A 21683-nucleotide genomic window follows, 5' to 3' on the forward strand; every position below is an offset into this window, starting at 1 on the left:
CACCCTACCTAGTGCACTAATATTTCTAACAGGCGGTTATTTGGTGTATACAAATTGTAGGCTGTGTGTGTTGCTCGCGTGGATTACAAATAACGTGCTTGTGTAGTTTTGCTTTATTTACAGCTGTTTCAGCGGTGACGTGATGCAGAAATCTCATCTTTAGTGCTTTTTAAGGTGAGAAAATTAACATATTGTGAGGGAAAGTGAAGTTAGTTGTGATCAGTGTGCTCTTGTTGGTTTGTGACTGTGTATATTTCATTAATTAAATGAAGCCCAAAGGAGTAATGTTACTTTATTAAGCCTTTATTTGCCTGTTTTGTTTTTTTTTCTTTTCTTGCAGCAACTAACACGATATTTTTTATTCACTTGCTGTAAAATATCTACAGGCCAAGATTTGTGTTCCTTTTCCATTAATTAAAGTCTGTTAAAAAGGACTCACTACGCACGAGGGGATTAAAGCTGCCATAAGCGTTTTTTAATGGAGAAAATGGGGTTCTGTCCTAATCCCCAAGCCTCTTCAGAAAACTGGCAAATTTCATTCATTCGTTTTCAGGAAGCGGTGAACCCTGGGCCTATCCCAGGAATACTGGGAGCGAGATGGGAATAAATGAACGCACCCTGAATGGGATGCAAGTCCATCACAAGGCACCATGAACACACACACACACACACACACACACACACACACACACACACACATTCACACATTCTTTCGCAAATTGGCGTAGATAATGCACCTATCAGCATGTTTCTGGGAGCTGGGAGGAAACCAGGATAACCCGGGAGAAACCCACACAGAGACATCTGTGTGTACGACCTAGGGTCACTTACTCAAAGCACCTATCTATCCCTGAGACCCCAGAAATAGGAAGCCTGTGTTGCCTGCTCTGTCCCTTTATTATCGATGAGTTTTATTTACTCTTAGCTTTTCTTTGGTCAGCCCCATGAACACGTCCGAAGAAGCCTTGCAGGCCCGCGTGAAGGCGCTGGAGGAGGAAGTTGAGCGACTGAAGGCTCAGCTGAGAGGAAAGAGCGATGGAGAGCAGAGCACCAAGGGGACGATGCTGGCCTCGAAGGCCCAGGAGGACAGAAGGAGCAGTAAGAAAGGGAAGAGGGCATTCGACTTTTCCGCACACCCGCGGCGCCACGTTGCGCTGCGCCTAGCGTACCTGGGCTGGCAGTACCAGGGATTCGCTGTGCAGGAGAACACGGACAACACGGTGGAGGCGCGAGTGTTTGAGGCTCTGCTGAAAACAAAGCTGATCCAGGACAGGCAGAGCTCCAATTACCACCGCTGCGGTCGCACGGATAAAGGAGTCAGCGCTTTCTCACAGGTACAACGACTTGGGCAAGATTTCAGTCCAAGGGAAACGTGGGAGTTAGGGTAGATCAGGAAGCATATGGAATTAATACATTGGGTCCAACTCAGAGACTTGATTATGGGTCGGTATGGGGCGTGTATTTGTGTTCTGGTTATTTGAGTTGCCATGTGTTTGTGCCCAGTTGTTCCAGTTTGTGTATACATGTGCCCCTGGTTTATACAGTCTTGCATATAGTTCTTGTTCGTGTGAACTTGGTTGTATGCTTTTTATTATCCAAGGTGTCATACATATGCTATATATAGTATTTACACTAGGGCTGGCACAGACAGCATTCTACTGACTTGGCATACACACTGGTGTTTCCGAATGAGCACCGAAATACTTATTTTCAGAACCACTATTGAAACAAAAATATTTACGGACTTCACTACAGTTCAAAATATATCCAGCAGGGGGCAATGATGTATCAATCGTAAATACAGTTGATGGCGGAAATGATCTGAAATCTGATCAGCAGTTATTAGCAGTTAGTAGATTTACAGTGATTGGCGGATACATGTTTTTGATCAGTCACGTGACATGTCTTCCAGAAGTTGAAGGAATCCCAAATGGCTCAAAACTTAAAAATTTATGTTCTACTATTGCCTAAATGGTAAGAAAGTAAATACAAAGTGTATATGAAATAGAGATTTCCAAAGGTCTTTGTGTGTTCTAGGTCATATCCATTGACCTGCGCTCGAGTCAGTTCAGTGGTTTGGGTGTGACCGTTCCTGCTGGGGTCGAACCTAAAGCCGGCAGTGGAGCTGCGACGGCCGAGTTGCCTTACATAAAGATGCTGAACAGAGTCCTTCCTCCAGACATCCGGGCTCTCAGCTGGTCTCCGGCGCCCAGCGGCTTCAGCGCACGCTTCGACTGCCAGTCCCGAACCTACCGGTACTACTTTCCCCGTGGGAACCTGGACGTAGAACTCATGGCTGAAGCAGCCAAACGGTACAGCAAATGAGGGAGTAATGAGATATCTCCTGTTGTTGTGTTGTGTGTTTTCTAATGCAGTTGTCTGTGCAGATATGAAGGCACGCATGACTTCAGGAACTTGTGTAAGATGGACGTTGGTAACGGAGTTCTGCAGTTCCAGAGGACGATCGCGTCGGCTAGTGTGCGGCCGTGTGAACCCGATCACCCCTCACCCACCGACCCTCAGCGCCTTTACGTGTTCGAGGTCAAAGGTCTCGCCTTCCTGTACCACCAGGTCAGCACATGCTTTCGTCAAATCCTAGACAGTGTCATTATTTTCATTCTTTCCCGTCTAGCTTACTGATCGGTTTGGTTGTTACCGGGAGCATAGGTTGTCCAGTCACGTCTCTGACATCATGTCATACTGTGTGACTTTTCAGACATCCTGTGTTTTTTAAAAATCTGTGCAGGTTCGTTGCATGATGGCCGTGCTGCTTCTAATTGGCCAGAAGCTGGAAGCACAAGAGATCATCAATCAGTTACTGGATGTTGCGAACAATCCCAGGAAGCCTCAGTACAGGTGACACCATTAATGATTAATGCGTTCTCTGCCACACGGTCACTTGATTTATTGTCTTTAAATAATACTAGTTATTTTTGTATCACAGGAATATACCAATGAATTTCCTATTCATTAAAAAAGACGTACTTTTTATCTGTTTATAATTACATTTAAGAGACGCAGCAAAACATCAGTTCCTGATATGTTTTTCAGCATGGCAGTGGATTACCCACTGGTGTTGTACGAGTGCCATTTCGACGGCCTGAGTTGGATTAGCGAGCCTGAAGAGGACAGCCACGTGCTCGGCTCTCTTCTCCAACACTGGACTCAGACTGCGGTCAAAGCTCAGGTGTTGCACGGCATGATCCACGGCCTGCAGAGCACAGACACGGGTGTGTGTGTGTGTGTGTGTGTGTGCACGTGTTTAACAGCATACAATGCGAGCTAATGAGCAGAAATAAATCAAGTTTCATATTCGATCCACAGATGAAGCACAGATTATGCAGTGTTGCCTCATGGAAGGATCCAGACAGCGCAACTATCGCCCCTTGCTGGAGCGGCCGTGCTGCGAGAGTCTGGAATCGCGGATCCAGCACTTCGTGAAGAGAGGACGACTCGAGCGAGAGGAAGGAGAGAGCGGGGAGGAGGGCAGCACCGTCTTCAGGGGCAAGAGGTCGAAACGTTCGCATCAAGCAAGCTCCACAAATCAAGAAGAAGCAGAAGAGAACCTCCCGAGCCAAAAGAACATTCCTTTACATCTCTCGTAATAACCATTTATCAAATTTATTTTTAAGACGCACACCTGATGAAAAATAAGACGATCGGTCTCTCTCTTGTGTTCGTCGCAGCTTTTGTTACAAGGCTTCGAAACACAGAAGTCGGTGGGGCGATGCTTATGTTCAATCCAATCATCCAATCACACACTTGATTGTAGTGGGTTCTTCCCACTTCTTCAACTTGATGACTTGAAATCATTTACTATTCTAGATCAGCAACATCTTATGAAGGCATAACTGTGCTAATGATAGCCAGCTAGCAGGTTGGTTAGCTAGCTAACTAATGTTTTCTCTCCAGCAGTTTCGGTTAAGTAGCTAGCTCACTAAGAAAGCTAGCTAAGGTTGGGCGAACTTGTATTGCATAATAAAAAATGCCCGCTCTGGAGGATCAGGACATATTATTGACATATTGCTTATTTTTTGAAAAAAATATTTTTTTTTTAAATTGTGTATTTACTTTTAAGGTTTTATTTGTACATCTCTTAACATCATTTTCAGCTGTGTGTATTTTCAGTTGGATTAAAATGTTTTGAACTGACTCTGTTACTAGTTATGCTTTATTCATAAAGGCAAAAAAAAAGAACACTTGATTCAATAAAATAGACTCATCATCATTTTAATCACTTTAGCTTTGCTTGACTTAAAGGAGCAGCATGTAATTTTAGAACTCTCGATTACCTGTAAATTATAACTGCAATGGAAAAAAATTACCTTTTGAAAAAGCCTTAAAAACTATTTTTAGTGAAGAGGCAAAAGAGGGCTGCACTGTTCAGGTTGGAGGCTGAGCAGTTTTCTGGGCTGGAAAAAAATATCAACAGAGGCAAGAAAATGCAGATACGTTTTATGGAAACGTTACCGTTTTTCCCCTCAATTTCTTCCAGTTTTAGTCATTGCAAAGTCACACAATTCTAATGTAATTCTCAAATTATATAATTACAGGGCTGGAAACACTTTCAAGGGGGAAAAATACAAATGGCTGCTTTAAGTTCCATTTTTAAACTGCATTCACACACAAGATAGTTCTTGTATTGCTTTAAAGACAAGGAACTGACCGACACGTTCAGTGCTGTTTATGGAAGGAGTCTCCAGTGTCAGAGGCAGAACAGGAAAATCTTTAGGATGGCGGAGTTTACTCGTTCCACGTTTCTTGGTAACAAACTGTTTTCTTGTTGTTTTTGTTTTTTAAACTAAAGTGAAGGTATGACTGCAGCTGTATCAAAAGTGAGAACAGGACTTTTTTTTTTTTTTTGAAAGTATCCCTGTTGACGAAAATAATAGAAATCATTGCAGAAATTCTAATGGTTTACTCTACAAATACCATTACAAACCACCAGCTGTTAAGAGATTAAGAGCTTAGACATAACATGCCACCAGTAGAAGGCAACAAATTACCAGCAGAGATCTATAGGGAACATTACAAATTATATGAGGATTTCTATTTAGTTTTGGTGGTTTTTCATCAGGGGTTTTTTATTAAAGTGTTTAAGGTCAAATCAACATCTTTAAATCCAACCGACGTTTGAGGCGCCTGTGAAAGTTTCCACAAATCATTCCTCACGTATTAGCAATGTTAGCATTGTGGAGTAAACAACATTGTGTACATTTCATACGTGTATTTATTTATTTTAACTCGACTGTTGTTTTTTTTTTTTTTGCCTAACTATTAGGCAACTCATTTACTTCGAACATGATTTGGTGTTAATAAAAAAAACAAATAAATAAATATCAGCTCAAACTACTCCCTTTCATTAAAGTAGTGTATGTCGTAAGCGCTAGACTACATTCTTTCTTTTAATAAAAAAAAGCCTATATTATGTTAGCCTTTTTTTAGTATAACACGTCTTATTCTGTGTTTTGTATTTTTAACAATAATAACTGCCATGTTTGTTCTTTATCTTCATGTCATGCAAATTAAGTAACTAGAACTCTCTTGCGCCGTCGAACGCATGCGCGAGCCGTTTGGACTTCGGCTGTTTGTTTCTGAAGTCACATGACAAGAGTTTATATATCACGTGAGCACTTAGGCTCATTGCTTGCTTCTTTATTTACCACTACAGCGCTTTTCCGGCTTACAAACAGCTCGTGATACACGGCTCGTGCAGGTAAGCTATTCTTATACGCCATTTTATACACCGAAACGGTTGCGCGAAGTTGTTTATTTATTTATTCATTTGTTTATTTAAACGAACGAATTCAGCTAGCTTATTTAGCCAACACGATTTATCCGGAAGCACCGCGCGCATCCCAAACGGCACTTTCACCCCTATTTAGGACCACTAAGTAGTGCATGAAGTCGAGCTTTACTGGAAACTACGTAGTCCACTATATGTTTCTTACGACGCCATTTGGCATCGAGCCGCTGACTCTAACTAGCTAGTTACTTGAATTTGGCGTCCCTGAGCGTTTCTTTGAGATACTACACAGTATTAAGAGTTTTATCAATATTATTTATGTTTATTCAGTGCGTTAGATGAATAAAACGTTCGTTTAGGCTCATGTTGAGACTTTTAAAATGGCATTATTGTGTCACTGCACTTTCATACAGAAGAATTGTGTATTAAAACTGAAATAGTTGGTTTCTTTTTTTATTATTTGAACAAATAAGCTGGAATGTTTGTAGAACATGATGGGGGGAAAAAAAAACAATTAATTAAGATGTGGGCTTGGAAAAGTGTATTAAGTTGCTGAGAAGACCTGTTTGGAAAACCTAACTTCCGGTCTGTAATGGTTGTTTGTGTTTGTATACGCCGTCTGTCAGTCGTTTTACAGACTATGGAGGGGGCGGGGCTTTGTGAGTATGGGCGGGAGGGAGTGGGCTCAAGGCGTGGCTAAAAACATTCAAATATCAAAATCCTAGATATAATCTTAGTGGGGAAAAAAGACTAATCTTCTCCAATTTAATTTATAAATGTATGTATATTTGGTTGAAGAGAGTGTGTGTGTGTGTGTGTGTGTGTGTGTGTGTAGTTGAAGGACTTAATGTGAAGGTCTTCAGTTTGTAGGAACTTCAAGTCGACTGACACCAAAGGTGAGCGTACACATCATACATACACTTCTAATACATTCTGCAGAACAAATGGCGACCAGGTCCTAATATCTTATACCACAGCGTATTTAATACGCCTGAATTTGTCTTCCAGGAAAAAAAAAAACGACATGGGTGTGAGCGTTATCATCCCTTAGAAACACACACGCACACACTTGTGTCCTGTTCTGATAAAGCACTGGACTGTGTCCTCTTGTTTGAGCTTATATTGATATCCTGTAGCAAGAGATCAAAGGCTTTAAAAAATCTATCACTGTTTTTGTCTCATCTGCGTCAAGCTTCCTTCCTTCATATTTTTTTTCCCTTTATGTAAAATTATATTCCGTGATGACGTTCAATTTAGGGGGGGGAACCCCAGCAAAAGTAGCTAGATTGATGTTGGGGAATGAGTCGGTAGGTGATGTTAGTGTTTAATGCTTCAAAACAGTATGTATCTTTTTAAATGTAAAAAAAATAGTGGATGTTAAGACTAAGTGTCTGTCTCTCTCACAGATGCGTGCGAGTGTGTGTGCGTTGGTGTGTATGCTGAGTGTGTGCAGCGCTCTCATCTGCCCCGACGGAGGGATGTGTGACGAAGGAAACACCTGCTGCTGGACGCCGTCGGGCGGATATGGATGCTGCCCGCTGCCTAACGTAAGTGTGTGTGTGCGCCAAAAAGAGAGACGTGCATGTATAACATTCATTAATGATGATTAGATTATTGTTGTTGTTGTTGTTATTATTATTATTATTATTATTATTATTATTATTATTATACATTCTGTTAAGTAAGTGTGTGTGTGTGTGTGTGTGTGTGTGTGTGTATGGTTGCAGGCCGAGTGCTGCTCAGATCACCTGCACTGCTGTCAGGAGGGAACGCTGTGTGACATGGAGCACGGCACGTGTGTGAACAAGACACACACTCTGGAGTGGGTGATGAGAGTCGCCACCAAGCAGACCTCCTTACCTCAGGTCTCTCTCTCTCTCTCTCTCTCTCTCTCACACACACACACACACACACGCGTGCGCTAATAGCATTGTTCTTTGCACTATGCTTTATTATTATTATTATTTGGATTGCACTGTGTTGGAGTGAACGACATGCCGTCGTTTTTATCCGTTTATCGTTGCAGATAAATTGCAGATTTGCAGGTTTAATAAACACCTTCAGCTCCCGTTTGAAGAGCACTTGATTTGTAATGATCCATTAATCTCCTTTTTTGTCACTCGCAGGCAGTGGTGTGTCCTGACCAGCAGTCTGAATGTCCTGATGGCACGACCTGCTGCCAGTTGCCCGACGGGACTTGGGGCTGCTGCCCGATGCCTAATGTACGTCGGTCTGTCTTAATGTGTGTCTCTCTGTCCGGCTGATGAACTTTTCTAAGTTCTTGGTGTGTGTGTGTGTGTGTGTGTGTGTGTGTGTGTGTGTAGGCGGTGTGTTGTGAAGATAAACTACACTGCTGTCCCGAGGACACGACCTGTGACCTCACTCACTCGAAATGCGTATTGGCCATGCTAGGCTCCACCCCTCTCCTGAGAAAATTTCCCGCCCTCCTCAAAGGAGGACAAAGAGGTAAAATGACACTTCCTGTCCCCTCCCGTCACTGATAACGCTCTCTAATGAATATAACGAGCACGCGTATTTGTATATTCGCCTTTCAGCGGTGAAGGAGATGTCCGTGAAGTTCCCAGACAGTAATGACCGTAAGACGTCGAGCTTAGCAAGAAAGCCTTTTCGTAGATTCGTCTTGGTGAATCGAGTTATTTGAGTTAGTTCAAATGAGTCATTTGTTTTGATTCGTTCACTCGTTTGATTCAGTTGAATCAGTTTTGTGTGCATGCATGTGCTTGCTGATCTTTTATTTGACTGTGTGTGTGTGTGTGTGTGTGTGTGTGTGTGTGTGTGTGTGTGTGTGTGTGATTGGTCCAGTGACTTGTCAAGATAAAGTGTCCACGTGCCCAGATGACTCAACCTGCTGCAAACTAGCAAACGGGAGCTACGGCTGTTGCCCGATGCCAAACGTGTGTATTTTTGTGTATCTGTGTGCTAAAAATTTTTTTACTTGGAAAAAAAGTCTATATATTTTTTATTTTTATTTAATGGCTGTATAATTCAGTGATCTTTTCTTTCTTTAAGGCTGTGTGCTGTAATGATTACGTGCACTGCTGTCCCGAGGGCACGACCTGTGACCTTGCACACGGCAGCTGCGACTTGGCCAACGAGCCAGTGTGTGACCCGTCCGAGGGCACCTGCGCTGACCCTGTTGACCTTCCGCACTCCGTTCCCTTGGTGAAGAAAGTTCCCGCCTTCCAACGTCCTTCACAACCCCCCAATCAAAAATGCGACCCATCATTTTCATGCCCACAAGATGATACGTGCTGCAGGATGGCGTCCGGTTCATGGGGATGCTGCCCTCTACCACAAGTGGGTGCACATGTATATACATAAACACCCACTTTTATTTATTTATTTAGTTAATGTCTTTATTTATTTATTTTACTCTTTCCATAGATGTTAAATAAAACTCTACTCAATTCAGCACATCAGCAATTTTTTTTCCCCCCCTCCCCTGTGAAAGAGCTGTTGCTATAGAAACAATATCGATAGAACAGCGCTGTGGTGTATCGTTTATTTCTTCTCGCTCTTTTAGGCTGTGTGTTGTGAGGATCATCTGCACTGCTGCCCCCATGACACGCTGTGTAACATGGCGGCGGGGACGTGTGACGGCGTCCAATCGACCGTGCCCTGGGTGAGCAAGACTCCCGCCGTGGCCCTGGTGTCCGAGAACGAGCGCTGTGACGAGACCTCGGCGTGTCCAGCGGGTACAACCTGCTGTAAAGATAAATCAGGAACCTGGGCCTGCTGCCTGCTGCCACGGGTACACACACACACACACACACACACACACGCACACAGTCTACTGTATACAAGTATAAGTAATGCACGAGCTACTCTCAGACCATCATACGCGTCGGTCTCCTCCCAGGCCGTTTGCTGTGAAGATCAGGAGCACTGCTGTCCTCAGGGCTACAAGTGTGACGTCGCTCACGAGTCCTGTGAACACACTTCCCTACCCAGCATGCCATGGGTCAGAAAGCAGTCTGCGCTGAGTGTGGAGTCGGCCTCGCAGTACGGACACAAGTGTGATGACCAGACCAGCTGCCCCAGGAGCAGCACCTGCTGCTATATGGCAAAATTCGGCAAGTGGGGTTGCTGCCCTTTGCCACAGGTCTCTCTCTCTCTCTCTCGCGCACACACACACAATATAGTTCCTTTTGTTGCAGCCTACATTATATTCTATTCTGTATATTCTTCTTCTCATCCTTTTGATTTATTTTTCTAGATCTTCTTCTAATATTCTTGTTCTTTCTTTTTCTTCTCCTTCTTTTCCTTCATTTCCTTCTTCTTTTTATCCTTCTTCCTTTTTATCCCTTCATCTGCATTGTCACCCTCTATTCTTTCCTTCTTCCTTTTCCATCGTCGTCGTCTTCTCCTTTCATGTTGTTGTTCTTCTTCGCATTCTTATTTTCCATCTTCTCATCCCTTGACCTCTTCTTCTTGTTCTTCTAATTTTATAATACCTCTAATTCTACCTTTGTCTCTTTCTCACTGTCCTCCTCTTCCTCCTCCTCTTTCTTCTGCTTCTTTTTTCGCATTATTTTCCATCTTCTCATGCTTCTCCTCTTTCTTTGACCTCTTCTTGTTTTTCTATATCTTCTTCTAATATCTTTTTCCTCATTCTTTTTCTTCCGCTTCTTCTAATATTGTTGTTGTTGTTGTTGTTGTTGTTGTTGTTGTTGTTATTACACAGTAATTATCTTGATTTTAGATCCAATCTGTATCATATGTGTTTCCTTGAACCTTTTTAGCATCTTCACTATATTCACCTCAACGTTTCCAGGCATTAGATCTTTGTATTTTCTGGAATGTGTGAGAATCTGTTTTTAAATATGACCGCTGGTCCGTCTGCAGGCCGTGTGCTGCGGGGACGGAGATCACTGCTGTCCCAGCGGCTACACCTGCGATAAGGAGAAACCCGTCTGTGTGAAGGGAGAACTGCAGACCCCGTGGTTCAGGAAGCAGCCGGCCGTGATCAGAGGGTCAGAGGTCACGTACGGCCTCGGGGACGTGAAGTGCGACGACACCACCAGCTGTGCCGCGGGTACCACGTGCTGCAGGTTAAAGACAGGGAAGTGGGGCTGCTGTCCACTGGCCCAGGTATGTCTGGGTTGGGTTTCGAGTAACCGCTCGATCACGGCAAGAATAGCCTAATAACGTCCGATTTTTAAACATTTTTTTAATGGAATATTTCGTAGGCGGTGTGCTGTGAGGACCACGAGCACTGCTGCCCTCAGGGCTACACCTGCGACCTGCAGAGCGGAACCTGCGTTAAACCTTCCCCAGCACACACCGCTGCACTCGCGCTCGTACACGCACTCTCCGACTACGATGACAATGAGGCGAGGTGTGACGCGACAAGGCGCTGCTCTAAGAGTCAGACCTGCTGTAGAATATCGGACGCCGAGTGGGCCTGCTGTCCGTTCCAGCAGGTAACGTTTTTCACCATTTCTGCCTTGTTGAATTCTCTAATCTGATTGGTCAGATTTATTTTCTATAGCAGGTTATTGTTTCTATAGTAACGGCTCGTTCACAGGAACGCGCCACATAAGCTGCTTCACACGTATAACCGTTGACGCGGTGAAGTTTTCCGTCAGGAGACGTTTATGGAAGGAGTCTCCGGTGTAAGCGCTTTGTAACAATCAGAGGTAATGGTTTTTCTCTTCTTTTTTTTCTCCTCTAGGCGGTGTGCTGTAAGGACATGAAGCACTGTTGCCCTAAGGGATACACCTGCGACCCTGAAAACCGTTGCACTAAGGCGTCTCCGCTCACGTGGTGGGACAATTCGCTGTAGAGGAACGTCGTCACGCCACGAATGAGCTTACAATGCCGCCCAAATCGGGATGAAAGACTATACAGCGTACTGTAGTTGTGTTTAGGGTTTTTTGTTGTCGTTGTGTTCTAGTAACTACGAATGCTGAGAGATGTTTTCGCCATCTCCAGCCTATAAAATTTTTTAAAAAACTGACATCGAAGCAGTGACACTGACAAATTTCCTGTTTTCTCAACACTGAATCGCTCCAAGTTTTGTTTTGCAGAGTTTATATTTAGTTTATTCGTATGCGGATTGTGCCGTCTGGTTTCCATGCACGGAAAACCTTTTCTTGTAAGGAAAGGTTACTTTGTAAGGAAAAATTTATCTTCTTTTTTTTTTTTCTTTATAATTTCTCCTCAGATATGAAACGCCTCACGTAGAAAGACCCTGCGTGCTTTTTTTTTAAAAAATTATTTTATTTTTTATTTTTTTAAACGAAAACATTCTGAAGTTAAGTCACCGAGACGGAACCGAATGTATATCTAACCGCCGCACGATCCGACAAATCGTCGCAGCTTTCAGTTCCCCGAGCACAAAACTCCCGAGTAAGAGATAAGTTAGCGTTAAAAAATACAAACGTGACCACCGTTCACTTTTTTAATAGTGGAAAATACCCCAGACCCGAGGACTGAAATCGCATCAGGCGGCGTACTTTCGTGCTTGGACCCCTAGAGTCATCCAGCGTAATCTTAGTAGCCTGTTTTTATTCGGACGAGTCGTCCGCTGTTGCCTTTTCGAGCTGTACTGATGAAAGAAAATGTCTTTTGATTTAGGAAACGTTTACAATCTGGACTGTTTGTTCATCTTTTGCTGTATTTTTCAATTTTTTTTTTTGTTGATGTTTTTAAATTTGTGGTTATTTGGTTAGTCTATTCGCTGGCTCGATTGCCTCTGATTGCGTGATGGAACGTTTGCTTCATTTTAAGATTTTTAAGGGCAGGATCACAGCTCAAACATACTTAGTTTAAAAAGAAAAGGTAGAATTTGTTGTTTTCCCACTTAAATAGCTGACTTTTTTTAAAAAAAAATTACGGAATTTTTATCTAACTTGGTGATTAGGGCAGGTTATCTATATGGTTTAAATCAAGCTTTTGATGTATTTTTTTTTTTCTTTCCTTTTTTGTATTTTAATTGTTCTTTTTTTTTTTTTTTTTTCCTGAAGAATGTGGAAATAATAAACAGTTTGAAATGGATTTTTCTTTACGACTGTTTTTGGTAAACAGAATCCCCGGGCGATTTGTGCTGCGGCGCGTGTCTCCTGCTGATTGGTCTGTGAGATGAGTTATGAAACACGGCGGTATGCGAGTCATCTCGCTGAGGATGGATGGATGGATGGATGGAATATCTGGGGGCGGCTTTGACGAGACCCTGGGGAGGACGAGATAATGTCGATTAAGTCTACAAAGCAGAGAAAACCAGCATGATGATGTAAAACAGTGATACGAAGTGAATAATAGAGTTGTATTAGTGTTTTGAACTTGTTTATGAATATAGTTAAGCATGTAGTTCATCTGACGCGCACTTTCCTGGTGTCTGTGAGCCAGTGGGATTAAGTTCCACTAGGACAGCGTGGGTGTATACTTTTGCGTGCGCGTGTGTATATGTGTGTGTGTGTGTGTGTGTGTGTGTGTGTGTGTGTGTGTATTTCTTGCTCTTGCCGGCGAACACACTTTCAGAGTGAATGAACTGCGAGAAGAGTGTGTTCATGTAGCTATAACTCGAGGAGAAGAATCCAAACTGAACAAATGGGCTCTTTCCACCGGTACGTCCATAATATGATTACACGTAAATGTCATTTTATACGTCTAGTGTTAATATTATCGATTTAATATGCACCTTTTTATTAAATATGTAATTATCCTCAAGTGTGTAATACCTCGTAACAGGTAAGGAGTTGGGGGTACTTCTTAATTTTCAAAGAATTACATGATGATTTTGTACTAACATAGACATTAATGATGCATCAAAACCTTGTTTGGCATTCTATTTAAAAAAAAGAAGAAGAAGAAGAAAACAGTGATCAATTCTGTCTCATGAGCTCATATCAAACCTGTTTATATTGATGAGAGCGTACAAGCTTGAAGTCCTTGAAGTGCCGTTAATATGGAGAGACTGCTGGGAGAAGAAGGGGGTTGAACTTCAAAGGATGATGAGAAGGAGATCAGGAGTGTAAGACAGCTGGTAGGAGTGCGTGAGAGGTGCGATATGATGGTATGATCGCAGAGGAAAAGTGTAGCTGTCCACTGGAAACCGAGAGAGTGACTGAAGCAGCTGAGGCACAAGCTGCTGCTTGCACCAAAATGTCTCTGCTATTAATACACCCCGGCTCTGATCCCACTATCTGCTTGTTCTCTCTCTCACTCACACACACATGCGCTCTCACATTTGCAAGTTCTACCTCTTTCATTCGCATAAAATGCATACTCGTATTAACTTACATTCACATGAAACGCTTTCACACGCTGTTCTCGTGTTTATTCGTTTTACTCCACGTTCGCGTAAAATGCTCTCCCGTTCAGTAGTTTTATGCTTAACGTGCTTTTGCGTTCGCTATGTGTTGGTGCTCACGTTTACATGAAATTATTCTCGCGTTCCTTCGTCCTGCCTTTCAAACCTGCATAAAAAGCTCTCGCGTTTGCTAGTTTGAACCGTCGTCGGCATAAAACACCACGCTCACGATGGCTAATTTGACCGATTGTGTTTGCGTTAAATGCTTTTGCGTTTGTTATCCGTAGCCCACGTTTGCGTAAAAAAGACTCTCGCGTTCGCTACTTTTGCCGCGAATCCGCATACAAACCTACAACGCTCTTGCAAGTTTTACCTCATGTTTGCATAAAACGCTCTCCCGTTTGCTAATCTTAACCCACACTTGCGTTAAATGCCCGCGTGTTCGCTAGGTCGCGTTTTGCATAAAAATGTGCACATTCACTGTTATTTCTCAACCGATAATTTTATCTCGCATTCGCATAAAATGGTCTCGCACCCGATAAGTGGTAAACCGATGAATGGGAAAGCGGGTTTGTTTATAAGAGGTAAATAATAATAATGACCTACACTTGTATCACTTCCACGCTTCTTTATCTCTTTTGTACTTAGTAACGAAGAGGACGACGATTCCTTAACCGCGATGGAATCCGAGTCTCTAACGCAGAAAAGCAATGAGGAGGAAACTGGAATTACAACCGTGATTGCCCAGGCAGAGGGTATGGAGAAAATAAATGGGTGTAGAGGTGTAGGTGTGGGTATTGTCGTGCCAGGTGTGGATGAATGTTAAAGCAGTACTAAAAAAATTGGTGTGGTACAGCTGTAATTGAAGGAACGCAGTACTATTGCACCGAAGATGGTTGGCGTCAGAGATGCGGTAAATGTAGCTAACGATGAAGGAGTAAAAAAAATGGGCGGGGTTAGTCTAGTTGTTAATTGTAAACATTTCCTCTATTGCAGCTGAGCAGTGTCAAGAATTCTGTCCATCCAGTGTGGATCACGGCCTGCTTCAACCCCAACGTGTTGCTCCTTTCCGTAGAACGCTTCCTAAAACACTCAAGGAAGGGGCAAGGAGGCAAAAAGAGCGCTCTGAATTTGGGCGACCCCTCTGGAGGACTAGTGCAAGAAAGAAATCTCTAAAGATGGGTGAGGAGAGGCGGGTCCCCATTGAGAAACCTTGGTGCAGTAGGTCTGAAGTGAGCTGCTGCTCTGATATTTACACCAGCGTTGGAGGATCTCCAGAGCTCAGTTCTCAGGCAGAATCTGTGTACATTAATGCTGAAAGCATCGAATGTTGCGACACTTCCTGTTCTAGTGTATCGCAAAATGGGGGCTTTTTTTGTCTCTATACAGAGGTCGAGAAAACTCGTGGTGTCACGCGAGAGGCCGGATCAGAGCCTGAGAAATTAGGCAGCAGCATAGAAGCCTTGTTCGGATCGGATTCTTCCTGCGACAGCGAGTCCTTCAGAAGTGACTGTGACTCGGATTCAAGCTGCGTTAATGCCGACTGGGAGTGGAGCTTTGACTCTGACACAGACTCATGCAACTTGGTCTACAGCTTTACTAAGGCACAGTGGGGCTCTGCCTCATCATGTTCAGGCTCTGCCGCCTCTGGTTATATCATGGACTATGATTTAGAATCCTCAATCTCCACCACAGAACAACATGGCTCGTCTGCTTTTGACAGCCATTTTGAGCGAGGATACCATGACTTGCCAGTCAGCCATTTCAAGCCAGGACACTGTGACTCTCCAGTGGGACATTTTGACACAGGACACCGTGACTCTCCGGTCACCCATTTTGACGGAGGTCATTGTCTCTCTCAGGTCGGTCATTTTGACGCAGGACACTGTTTCTCTCCGGTCACCCATTTTGACGCAGGTCATTGTCTCTCTCAGGTCGGTCATTTTGACGCAGGACACTGTTTCTCTCCGGTCACCCATTTTGACGCAGGTCACTGTCTCTCTCCGGTCACCCATTTTGACGTAAGACACCGTGACTCTCCAGTCGGCCATTTTGACGCAGGATACTGTGACTCTCTGGTAGGCCATTTTCGTTCAAGAGGCTGTGACTCTCTAGTGCGCCATTTTGAGGCAGGGCATCATAACTCGCCAGTCGGGCATTTCGAGGCAGGGCGCCATGACTTACCTGTTGGCCATTTTGAGGCAAGACAGTGTGACTCGCGAGACGGCCATTTTGATGAGGCTTCCTGTGACCTCTACAATGCTTTTCCTGAACGTAGTGATACAGTCTGTTACAGGATTAACGAGCATGACTACTTTTTTGATTTTAAGGACTATTCTGAGCTAACTTTGAGGAAACTTCAGGGCGTCGTGACTCATCCTGATCGCCGTCGCGTCACACCATTTTTCCACGAGATGATGAAAGAGACGGCGCATGATAGAAATCAAGAAAAAGTAAAGATAAACAAAGGCTTTCTTTTTCATCCACAAATGGTAAAAACTTGCATATCATTTGAAAAAAAATATATTTTATACTTGTGTGGAACCTTTCAGAAATGATCTTTACGATGAAATAATCTTTACGAAGACTAATTCACAATGTTACTAGTTTCTACAGGCGAAGAACTCGGAATATCGGGAAGGCCAGGACTATTCCGTGCTTCGCCATGTACAGAATGGATCGTATGGAGACGTGTTCAGCGTGCGTGACAAACAAACTGGGTTTACATGCGCTGCCAAAAGGGTAAGATCATCTCTGGAAAATGAATTTTGGGGTGCTAACAGTGTAACTGTGTGGTGGTGGTGTTTATTTTCCTATAACAGCATGTCATGGAGTGTTTTGTTCCTTATATATGCATTCTTCTGGTGTTTATTCTCTTACACCATCCACTAAACTAACTGTCTACAGATTCCTCTGAGCAGTTTCAGCTGGGAGGAAGTGGGAACGTGGAGCAGGTTGGACTCGCCGCGTGTCCTTCAGCTCTACGGGGTTGTGCGAGAGGGCCTCAATGTTGTCCTCTTCATGGACCTTAAAACGGGTACATTCTGAGATCTTGCTTACAGCAAGTCCTTATAAGCGGCACCGGAACCAGGGAGCCATGTTTTATGAGCCACATAATGAGCCACATTCTGGCATGAAACACCATCAAGCAATCCCTGAAATTCTTTTTCACGCCGCCTTTGCAGGCTCGTTGGCGCAGTTCCTAAAAGCGAGAGGGCGTTTTGCTGAAGATTTGGCTCTTTATTATCACTGTCAGGTGCTGCAGGCTCTGGAACATCTACACAGCAGAAAGGTGATTCACCTGGATGTTAAAGGTGAGCGTTCCACATGACATCACCATGAATGATTGAGTTTTAATGGAATATTAAAGCTATAGTGGCTATAGTGTTTAACCCCTCGTGTTCTGTTATGACATGATTCCTCTTATACTGCATTAACTGCTAACGATTGCCATTGTTTAAATTTATTAAAGAATTGTGTGTGTGTGTGTGTGCGCGTGTGTGTGTAGTGGACAACGTTTTGCTTTCGAAGGACAAGACGGAGTGTTTCTTGTGTGATTTTGGATTATCTGAGATGCTGGACCGGACCGGATACAGCACCAAAACCTTCAGAGGTAACACACTGCACATACACACACACACACACACGCTTAAGCTGCATTCCAAAGCAACAAGTAACAGTACTGTGTGTGTGTTTGTGTTTGAATAATGTTTTAGGTAATGGTCTGCGTGGCACCGAGAGCCATATGTCTCCCGAGGTGGCACGGGGAGATCCTCGCTCAGACAAAGCAGACGTCTGGAGTAGCTGTTGTATGTTGCTGCACATGCTCAGCGGCCATCAGCCGTGGACACGCTACTTCACACACCCGCTCTGCCTGAAAGTAAGAGTCCCCGACCAACAGAACCGATCAGAAATTAATGCTTCGTTTTTGTTCAAGCCGAGACACATTTTCCTGTAGCTTTGTATCTTTGAGTTGATTCTTAACAAATGTCGTACAGATCGTGAGTGAGCCGGCCCCTCTGTGGGAGATTCCGGCCGGCTGTGACCCCTTGACCTGCGATGTCATCAGAGGGGGACTGGTCAAGGAGCCGAGAGAGAGGGTCTCGGCCAGGGAGCTGCTGGAGAAAAGCAGCAGAGCTCTGCGAGCATGTCGGTGGAGTTCAGACATACGGTTACCTGGTTGATGATGTTACTTAGACTTTATGGATAGGATCTGAAAGTGTGTGTGTGTGTGTGTGTGTGTGTGTGTGTGTGTGTGTGTGTGTGTAGTAGGCGGCCTCATTGATCAGGTCCAATCAACCACGGAGACTCTGCCCCGCCCTCAGATCTCCCCACCAATGAAATCACGCAATGTCTTCACCAAACCCCCAACGGTCCCGCCCCCTGTCTCCATACCAACACTCCCTAGTCAGCCAGAGCTCTCCGCTCCCAGAATCCAGTGGGTCAGCGGGTGGAGAGAACGAGCAGCTGAGGAGGACGGGACGGATTCAGAAGATGAGCACGGCGATGGAGGGACGGAAAGATGGATGGAAAAGTACTGGGGATTGAGAGACAATTACACACTTTCTGAAGATGAGAAAGACACCGACAAAGAGATGCAGAGCTCCTCAGAAGAACAATGGAGAGACAGGGCAGATGTGGAGAATAGGAATGAAGAGGAAGGAGAGAGCGATGAAGAGCTGGAGAGTGATTTGGGGAGTTTGAGGGAGCTGGGCAGCGAGGACGAGTGGGAGCCGTTTCGCCGCCTGCAGATCCTCTGCGGTTCCGAACGGCGACACGGTGGAGATGAGTGGTCTGAAATGGAGGACGAGTGCACGCCCTCTGCGATGACAAGTGAGTTAAACCTGAACACCTAAATAAATTGTGCTTTCATGAGCGGCGTTCACTTCCTTATCCCAGTGAGTGCTTGGCCCCCTTTGTTTCGCCTTGTTGCTTTTTCAAGGAATACTTCAGCAGTTTTCAAGCTAATCTTAATCAACCACTTCTGCATTTTATGTGCACTTAGCATGATCAGGAATTTCTATACTTATCTCAATATCTCCCTGTAGTGGGAAAAGAACTGGAAAAAAAAGTTCGAGACGCCCTTATAATCGAAGTTTGGGATGCGGTTGTTCAACTTGACAATAACGATTTAAAATACGTTACTATTTAACCATATTATTTCGAAAAAGATCCTCACAATTCCGGCCTCTATGATAGATGACTATTTACTCTTAGCGGTATTGGAAAGTTCTAGAAGTTCTTGTTTTGGAGAGGTTACTCTGTCTGTGTTTATTATTTGTTTTGATGTTTGTGCCTTAACAGGTTTAAATCACATTAACTTGTGTGAGCAAAACTCCAGATTAACTCTCACCTGCCATCGCAGCGTCTGCACTTCTGACGCCGATCTTACTGAAAAGGTGAACATCTCAGGTTGCCAGGTGTCCTCTCTCTCTCTCTCTCTCTCTCTCTCTCTCTCTCTCTCTCTCTCTCTCAATCTATCTCTCTCTCTGTCTCAACTCAATCCATTTCAACCATTTTGGTTTTTCCTTAAAGGTTTCTGATTGGTCAGATGACCTGAGCTCCGGCGTGTTCTCCTCCTACAGCAGTCTTACAGACGAGCGAAGCTTGAACCTGGATTGGTCTGTCTCTACCAATCGGCCGCCTTCTTGCAGCTTTGAAGGTAAGGTTGCCAGTTGATCAGGTAATATTTTTTACTGTATATCTATTCTAAAACAACTAACTGTTTAGTGAGAACACTAAGCATTCATGAAATCTAACTTTCGGTGACTGTGTGTGTTTGTGTGTAGGCCTCGGGGTGGATATCTGGGTGGAGGATGTGAGTGGGGATACTTTTAGGATCAGAGAGAGACTAAAGGTGAAGCTGGGTCACGTTGCCATAGGTATAAGTGCACAGGTGAGGAGTCTGATTTGAGCAAAATGTTAACTGAATTTAAATTCATGCCGTGTTTTTGCCACATGTACGTTTGTATTGCTATGAAATCAAATATCAAATGGGACATCCATTCGACACCTAATCATTGAGCACATGACAAGGCTAACATGGCGTCTCGTTGTGTTTAATAAAAGATCTCGATGAGAGCGTTCAGTTTAGCCACGCTGGACGGGAAGCTAGTCTCCCCTGACACCGAGGTTCTGGAGTCCCGCATGTGGTTGCTGTGCGTCCCTGCTCCGGACAACAGCACCAACTGGACCTGGAGGATCCGAGACGGAAAAATGGAGACGCAAGAAGTTGACGGACTGCAATCGGACACCTGCTCCACTCTAGCAGCCTGAAGCCTATTCACACTACATTCCCTTTCTTCGCTTCAGTTATGTGCTAATTTTATTTGTTTTGTTTTTACCAGAGCAAACATGCACCATAAAAGTATTACAACTATCGATACTCTTAAAGTAGCGGGGTTATAATTTAGCGCCCTCTGGTGCTTTCGAGATAAATTACAAGTCCAATGAGGAGCTGTCCCTTTCCCTGCTGACCCTGGTCCTCTATTATTTTTATTTTTATTTTTTCTGGGCCAGAAATATGTAAAAAGAATTCTGTAACAAATAATATTTCCAGATTCATTGCACGGTTGTAATTTACATCTTGTGAATCAATGCATCTTTGAGATTATATGATTTATTACAAGTCTAGAAACACTTTAAGATGACAAACCTCATCTTTAATTTAAAAAAATATATTTTTTTAGATGAGGGTCCTGTGAATATGCTAGTTATCCATATTGTTAATCAGTATTTATATTTAGGAAGCCTGAGTAGCTCATAATATCCAGGTACAAGGCTTTGATGTGACCAGCACTTATTTCCTGCACTGGTTCACTTTTCATTGATGGCTGATTCGAATTTTATTTGTTGCCATAGTATAAAAGTCACATTTTTGTACAAAAAAGTATTTCTGCTGTCTGTACTTTGGACAAGATTTATGATATAGCCCATTTAAAAAAAAATGTATAACCAATTAAAAAAAAATAACTATACGTTTGTATTACGGAAAGTATATGTAACACGATAAGAAACTCAATAACTAAAAGAATAAACAAAAACAAAAAACCACAACAATTTCAGTCTGCATTCATAAAGCGTTCCAACACTATTCCAAAGTTTAAGGGTGAGTTAAAACCTACTGTTATATAGAGAATCATTCACAGCTTAGTTTAAAAGGGATTATACTGCTTCACGAGTTCAGCAAGAAACAGACCAGAACTAAACAATCCTGAGTCCCTGGAAAATATTAAGAAAAGAGGCTGTTGTTCTTTTGTTTTAAGGAGCTAATAGTGAAACCTGATCGCTAGAACTCTTTGGGATGTTTGAGCTCGTTAGTTTATCCCCCTCCTTCAATTAAATGCCATTGTAACTGCACGGCCATCCTGTGACGTCAGAGCGGTACACAACTCTACATGAGTCCTTCTCATAGAACTAATATAAATACAGCATTAGGTAACAAATTATCATCAGGATCACTAAATACAGCACATGCATTTCAATATAAACATATCTAACGTGTTTCAGAGTGGCGTTTTCCTTTAACAGTGTAAGAAATCGTACAAACTTGATGCGTAGCCACTTTTTTATTTTTTTTAAGGTGTGTCTGCAAATAGTAAACGATTACTTCCTGCTTTGTTATAATTGGAGCGTAGATGTGATGGGCGGGCTGGAAACCCA

General features: G+C 43.4%; 3 protein-coding genes across 5 annotated transcripts; all 3 read left to right on the top strand.

Annotated features, from left to right (window-relative positions):
* The first annotated feature begins 73 nt into the window (after nt 1-73).
* On the top strand, nt 74-5314 carry pus3 (pseudouridylate synthase 3). Of its 2 annotated transcripts, none has more exons than XM_053651807.1 (7): nt 74-174; nt 926-1334; nt 2038-2312; nt 2388-2571; nt 2747-2856; nt 3052-3230; nt 3325-5314. In XM_053651807.1, exons 2-7 carry the CDS (start codon nt 945-947, stop codon nt 3603-3605), a joined length of 1419 nt encoding a protein of 472 aa, XP_053507782.1. In that variant the 5' UTR covers nt 74-174; nt 926-944; the 3' UTR covers nt 3606-5314. The 2 variants fall into 2 exon arrangements, with proteins under 2 accessions (XP_053507782.1, XP_053507697.1); XM_053651722.1 differs by having other exon boundaries at nt 941-1334.
* A 305-nt stretch (nt 5315-5619) lies between these two features.
* Nucleotides 5620-14733, top strand: grnb (granulin b). 2 transcript variants are annotated; one of them, XR_008388754.1, is made up of 14 exons: nt 5620-5716; nt 6582-6642; nt 7153-7293; nt 7474-7611; nt 7873-7968; nt 8071-8212; nt 8570-8661; nt 8777-9064; nt 9291-9518; nt 9627-9869; nt 10613-10858; nt 10957-11190; nt 11442-13335; nt 14670-14733. XR_008388754.1 is itself a non-coding variant. In XM_053651976.1 (13 exons), the coding sequence occupies exons 3-13, from the start codon at nt 7153-7155 to the stop codon at nt 11550-11552; spliced, it is 1959 nt and encodes a 652-aa protein (XP_053507951.1). In that variant the 5' UTR covers nt 5620-5716; nt 6582-6642; the 3' UTR covers nt 11553-14445. The 2 variants fall into 2 exon arrangements, 1 of the variants encoding a protein (XP_053507951.1); XM_053651976.1 differs by lacking the exon at nt 14670-14733 and having other exon boundaries at nt 11442-14445.
* LOC128615878 (uncharacterized) lies at nt 14701-21351 on the top strand. Its single transcript, XM_053638259.1, has 13 exons — nt 14701-14776; nt 15018-16513; nt 16629-16763; nt 16929-17058; nt 17207-17335; nt 17530-17634; nt 17738-17901; nt 18020-18170; nt 18291-18854; nt 19326-19420; nt 19557-19683; nt 19811-19917; nt 20091-21351. Exons 1-13 carry the CDS (start codon nt 14701-14703, stop codon nt 20295-20297), a joined length of 3486 nt encoding a protein of 1161 aa, XP_053494234.1. The 3' UTR covers nt 20298-21351.
* The last annotated feature ends 332 nt before the right edge of the window (nt 21352-21683 follow it).

The sequence above is a fragment of the Ictalurus furcatus genome, chromosome 1 (genome assembly GCF_023375685.1).
Source record: "Ictalurus furcatus strain D&B chromosome 1, Billie_1.0, whole genome shotgun sequence".
Classification (NCBI taxonomy): Eukaryota; Metazoa; Chordata; class Actinopteri; order Siluriformes; family Ictaluridae; genus Ictalurus; species Ictalurus furcatus.

Coding starts and splice junctions, on each gene's coding strand:
- pus3 (XM_053651807.1), top strand. CDS start 945: ATGAACACGTCCGAAGAAGCCTTGCAGGCCCGCGTGAAGGCGCTGGAG. Junction 2,572..2,746: donor TCGCCTTCCTGTACCACCAG/GTCAGCACATGC, acceptor AAATCTGTGCAG/GTTCGTTGCATGATGGCCGT. Junction 3,231..3,324: donor CCTGCAGAGCACAGACACGG/GTGTGTGTGTGT, acceptor TTCGATCCACAG/ATGAAGCACAGATTATGCAG.
- LOC128615878 (XM_053638259.1), top strand. CDS start 14,701: ATGGAATCCGAGTCTCTAACGCAGAAAAGCAATGAGGAGGAAACTGGA. Junction 17,336..17,529: donor GATTCACCTGGATGTTAAAG/GTGAGCGTTCCA, acceptor GTGTGTGTGTAG/TGGACAACGTTTTGCTTTCG. Junction 19,421..19,556: donor ACGCCGATCTTACTGAAAAG/GTGAACATCTCA, acceptor TTTTCCTTAAAG/GTTTCTGATTGGTCAGATGA.
- grnb (XM_053651976.1), top strand. CDS start 7,153: ATGCGTGCGAGTGTGTGTGCGTTGGTGTGTATGCTGAGTGTGTGCAGC. Junction 7,612..7,872: donor AGCAGACCTCCTTACCTCAG/GTCTCTCTCTCT, acceptor TGTCACTCGCAG/GCAGTGGTGTGTCCTGACCA. Junction 9,065..9,290: donor GATGCTGCCCTCTACCACAA/GTGGGTGCACAT, acceptor TCGCTCTTTTAG/GCTGTGTGTTGTGAGGATCA.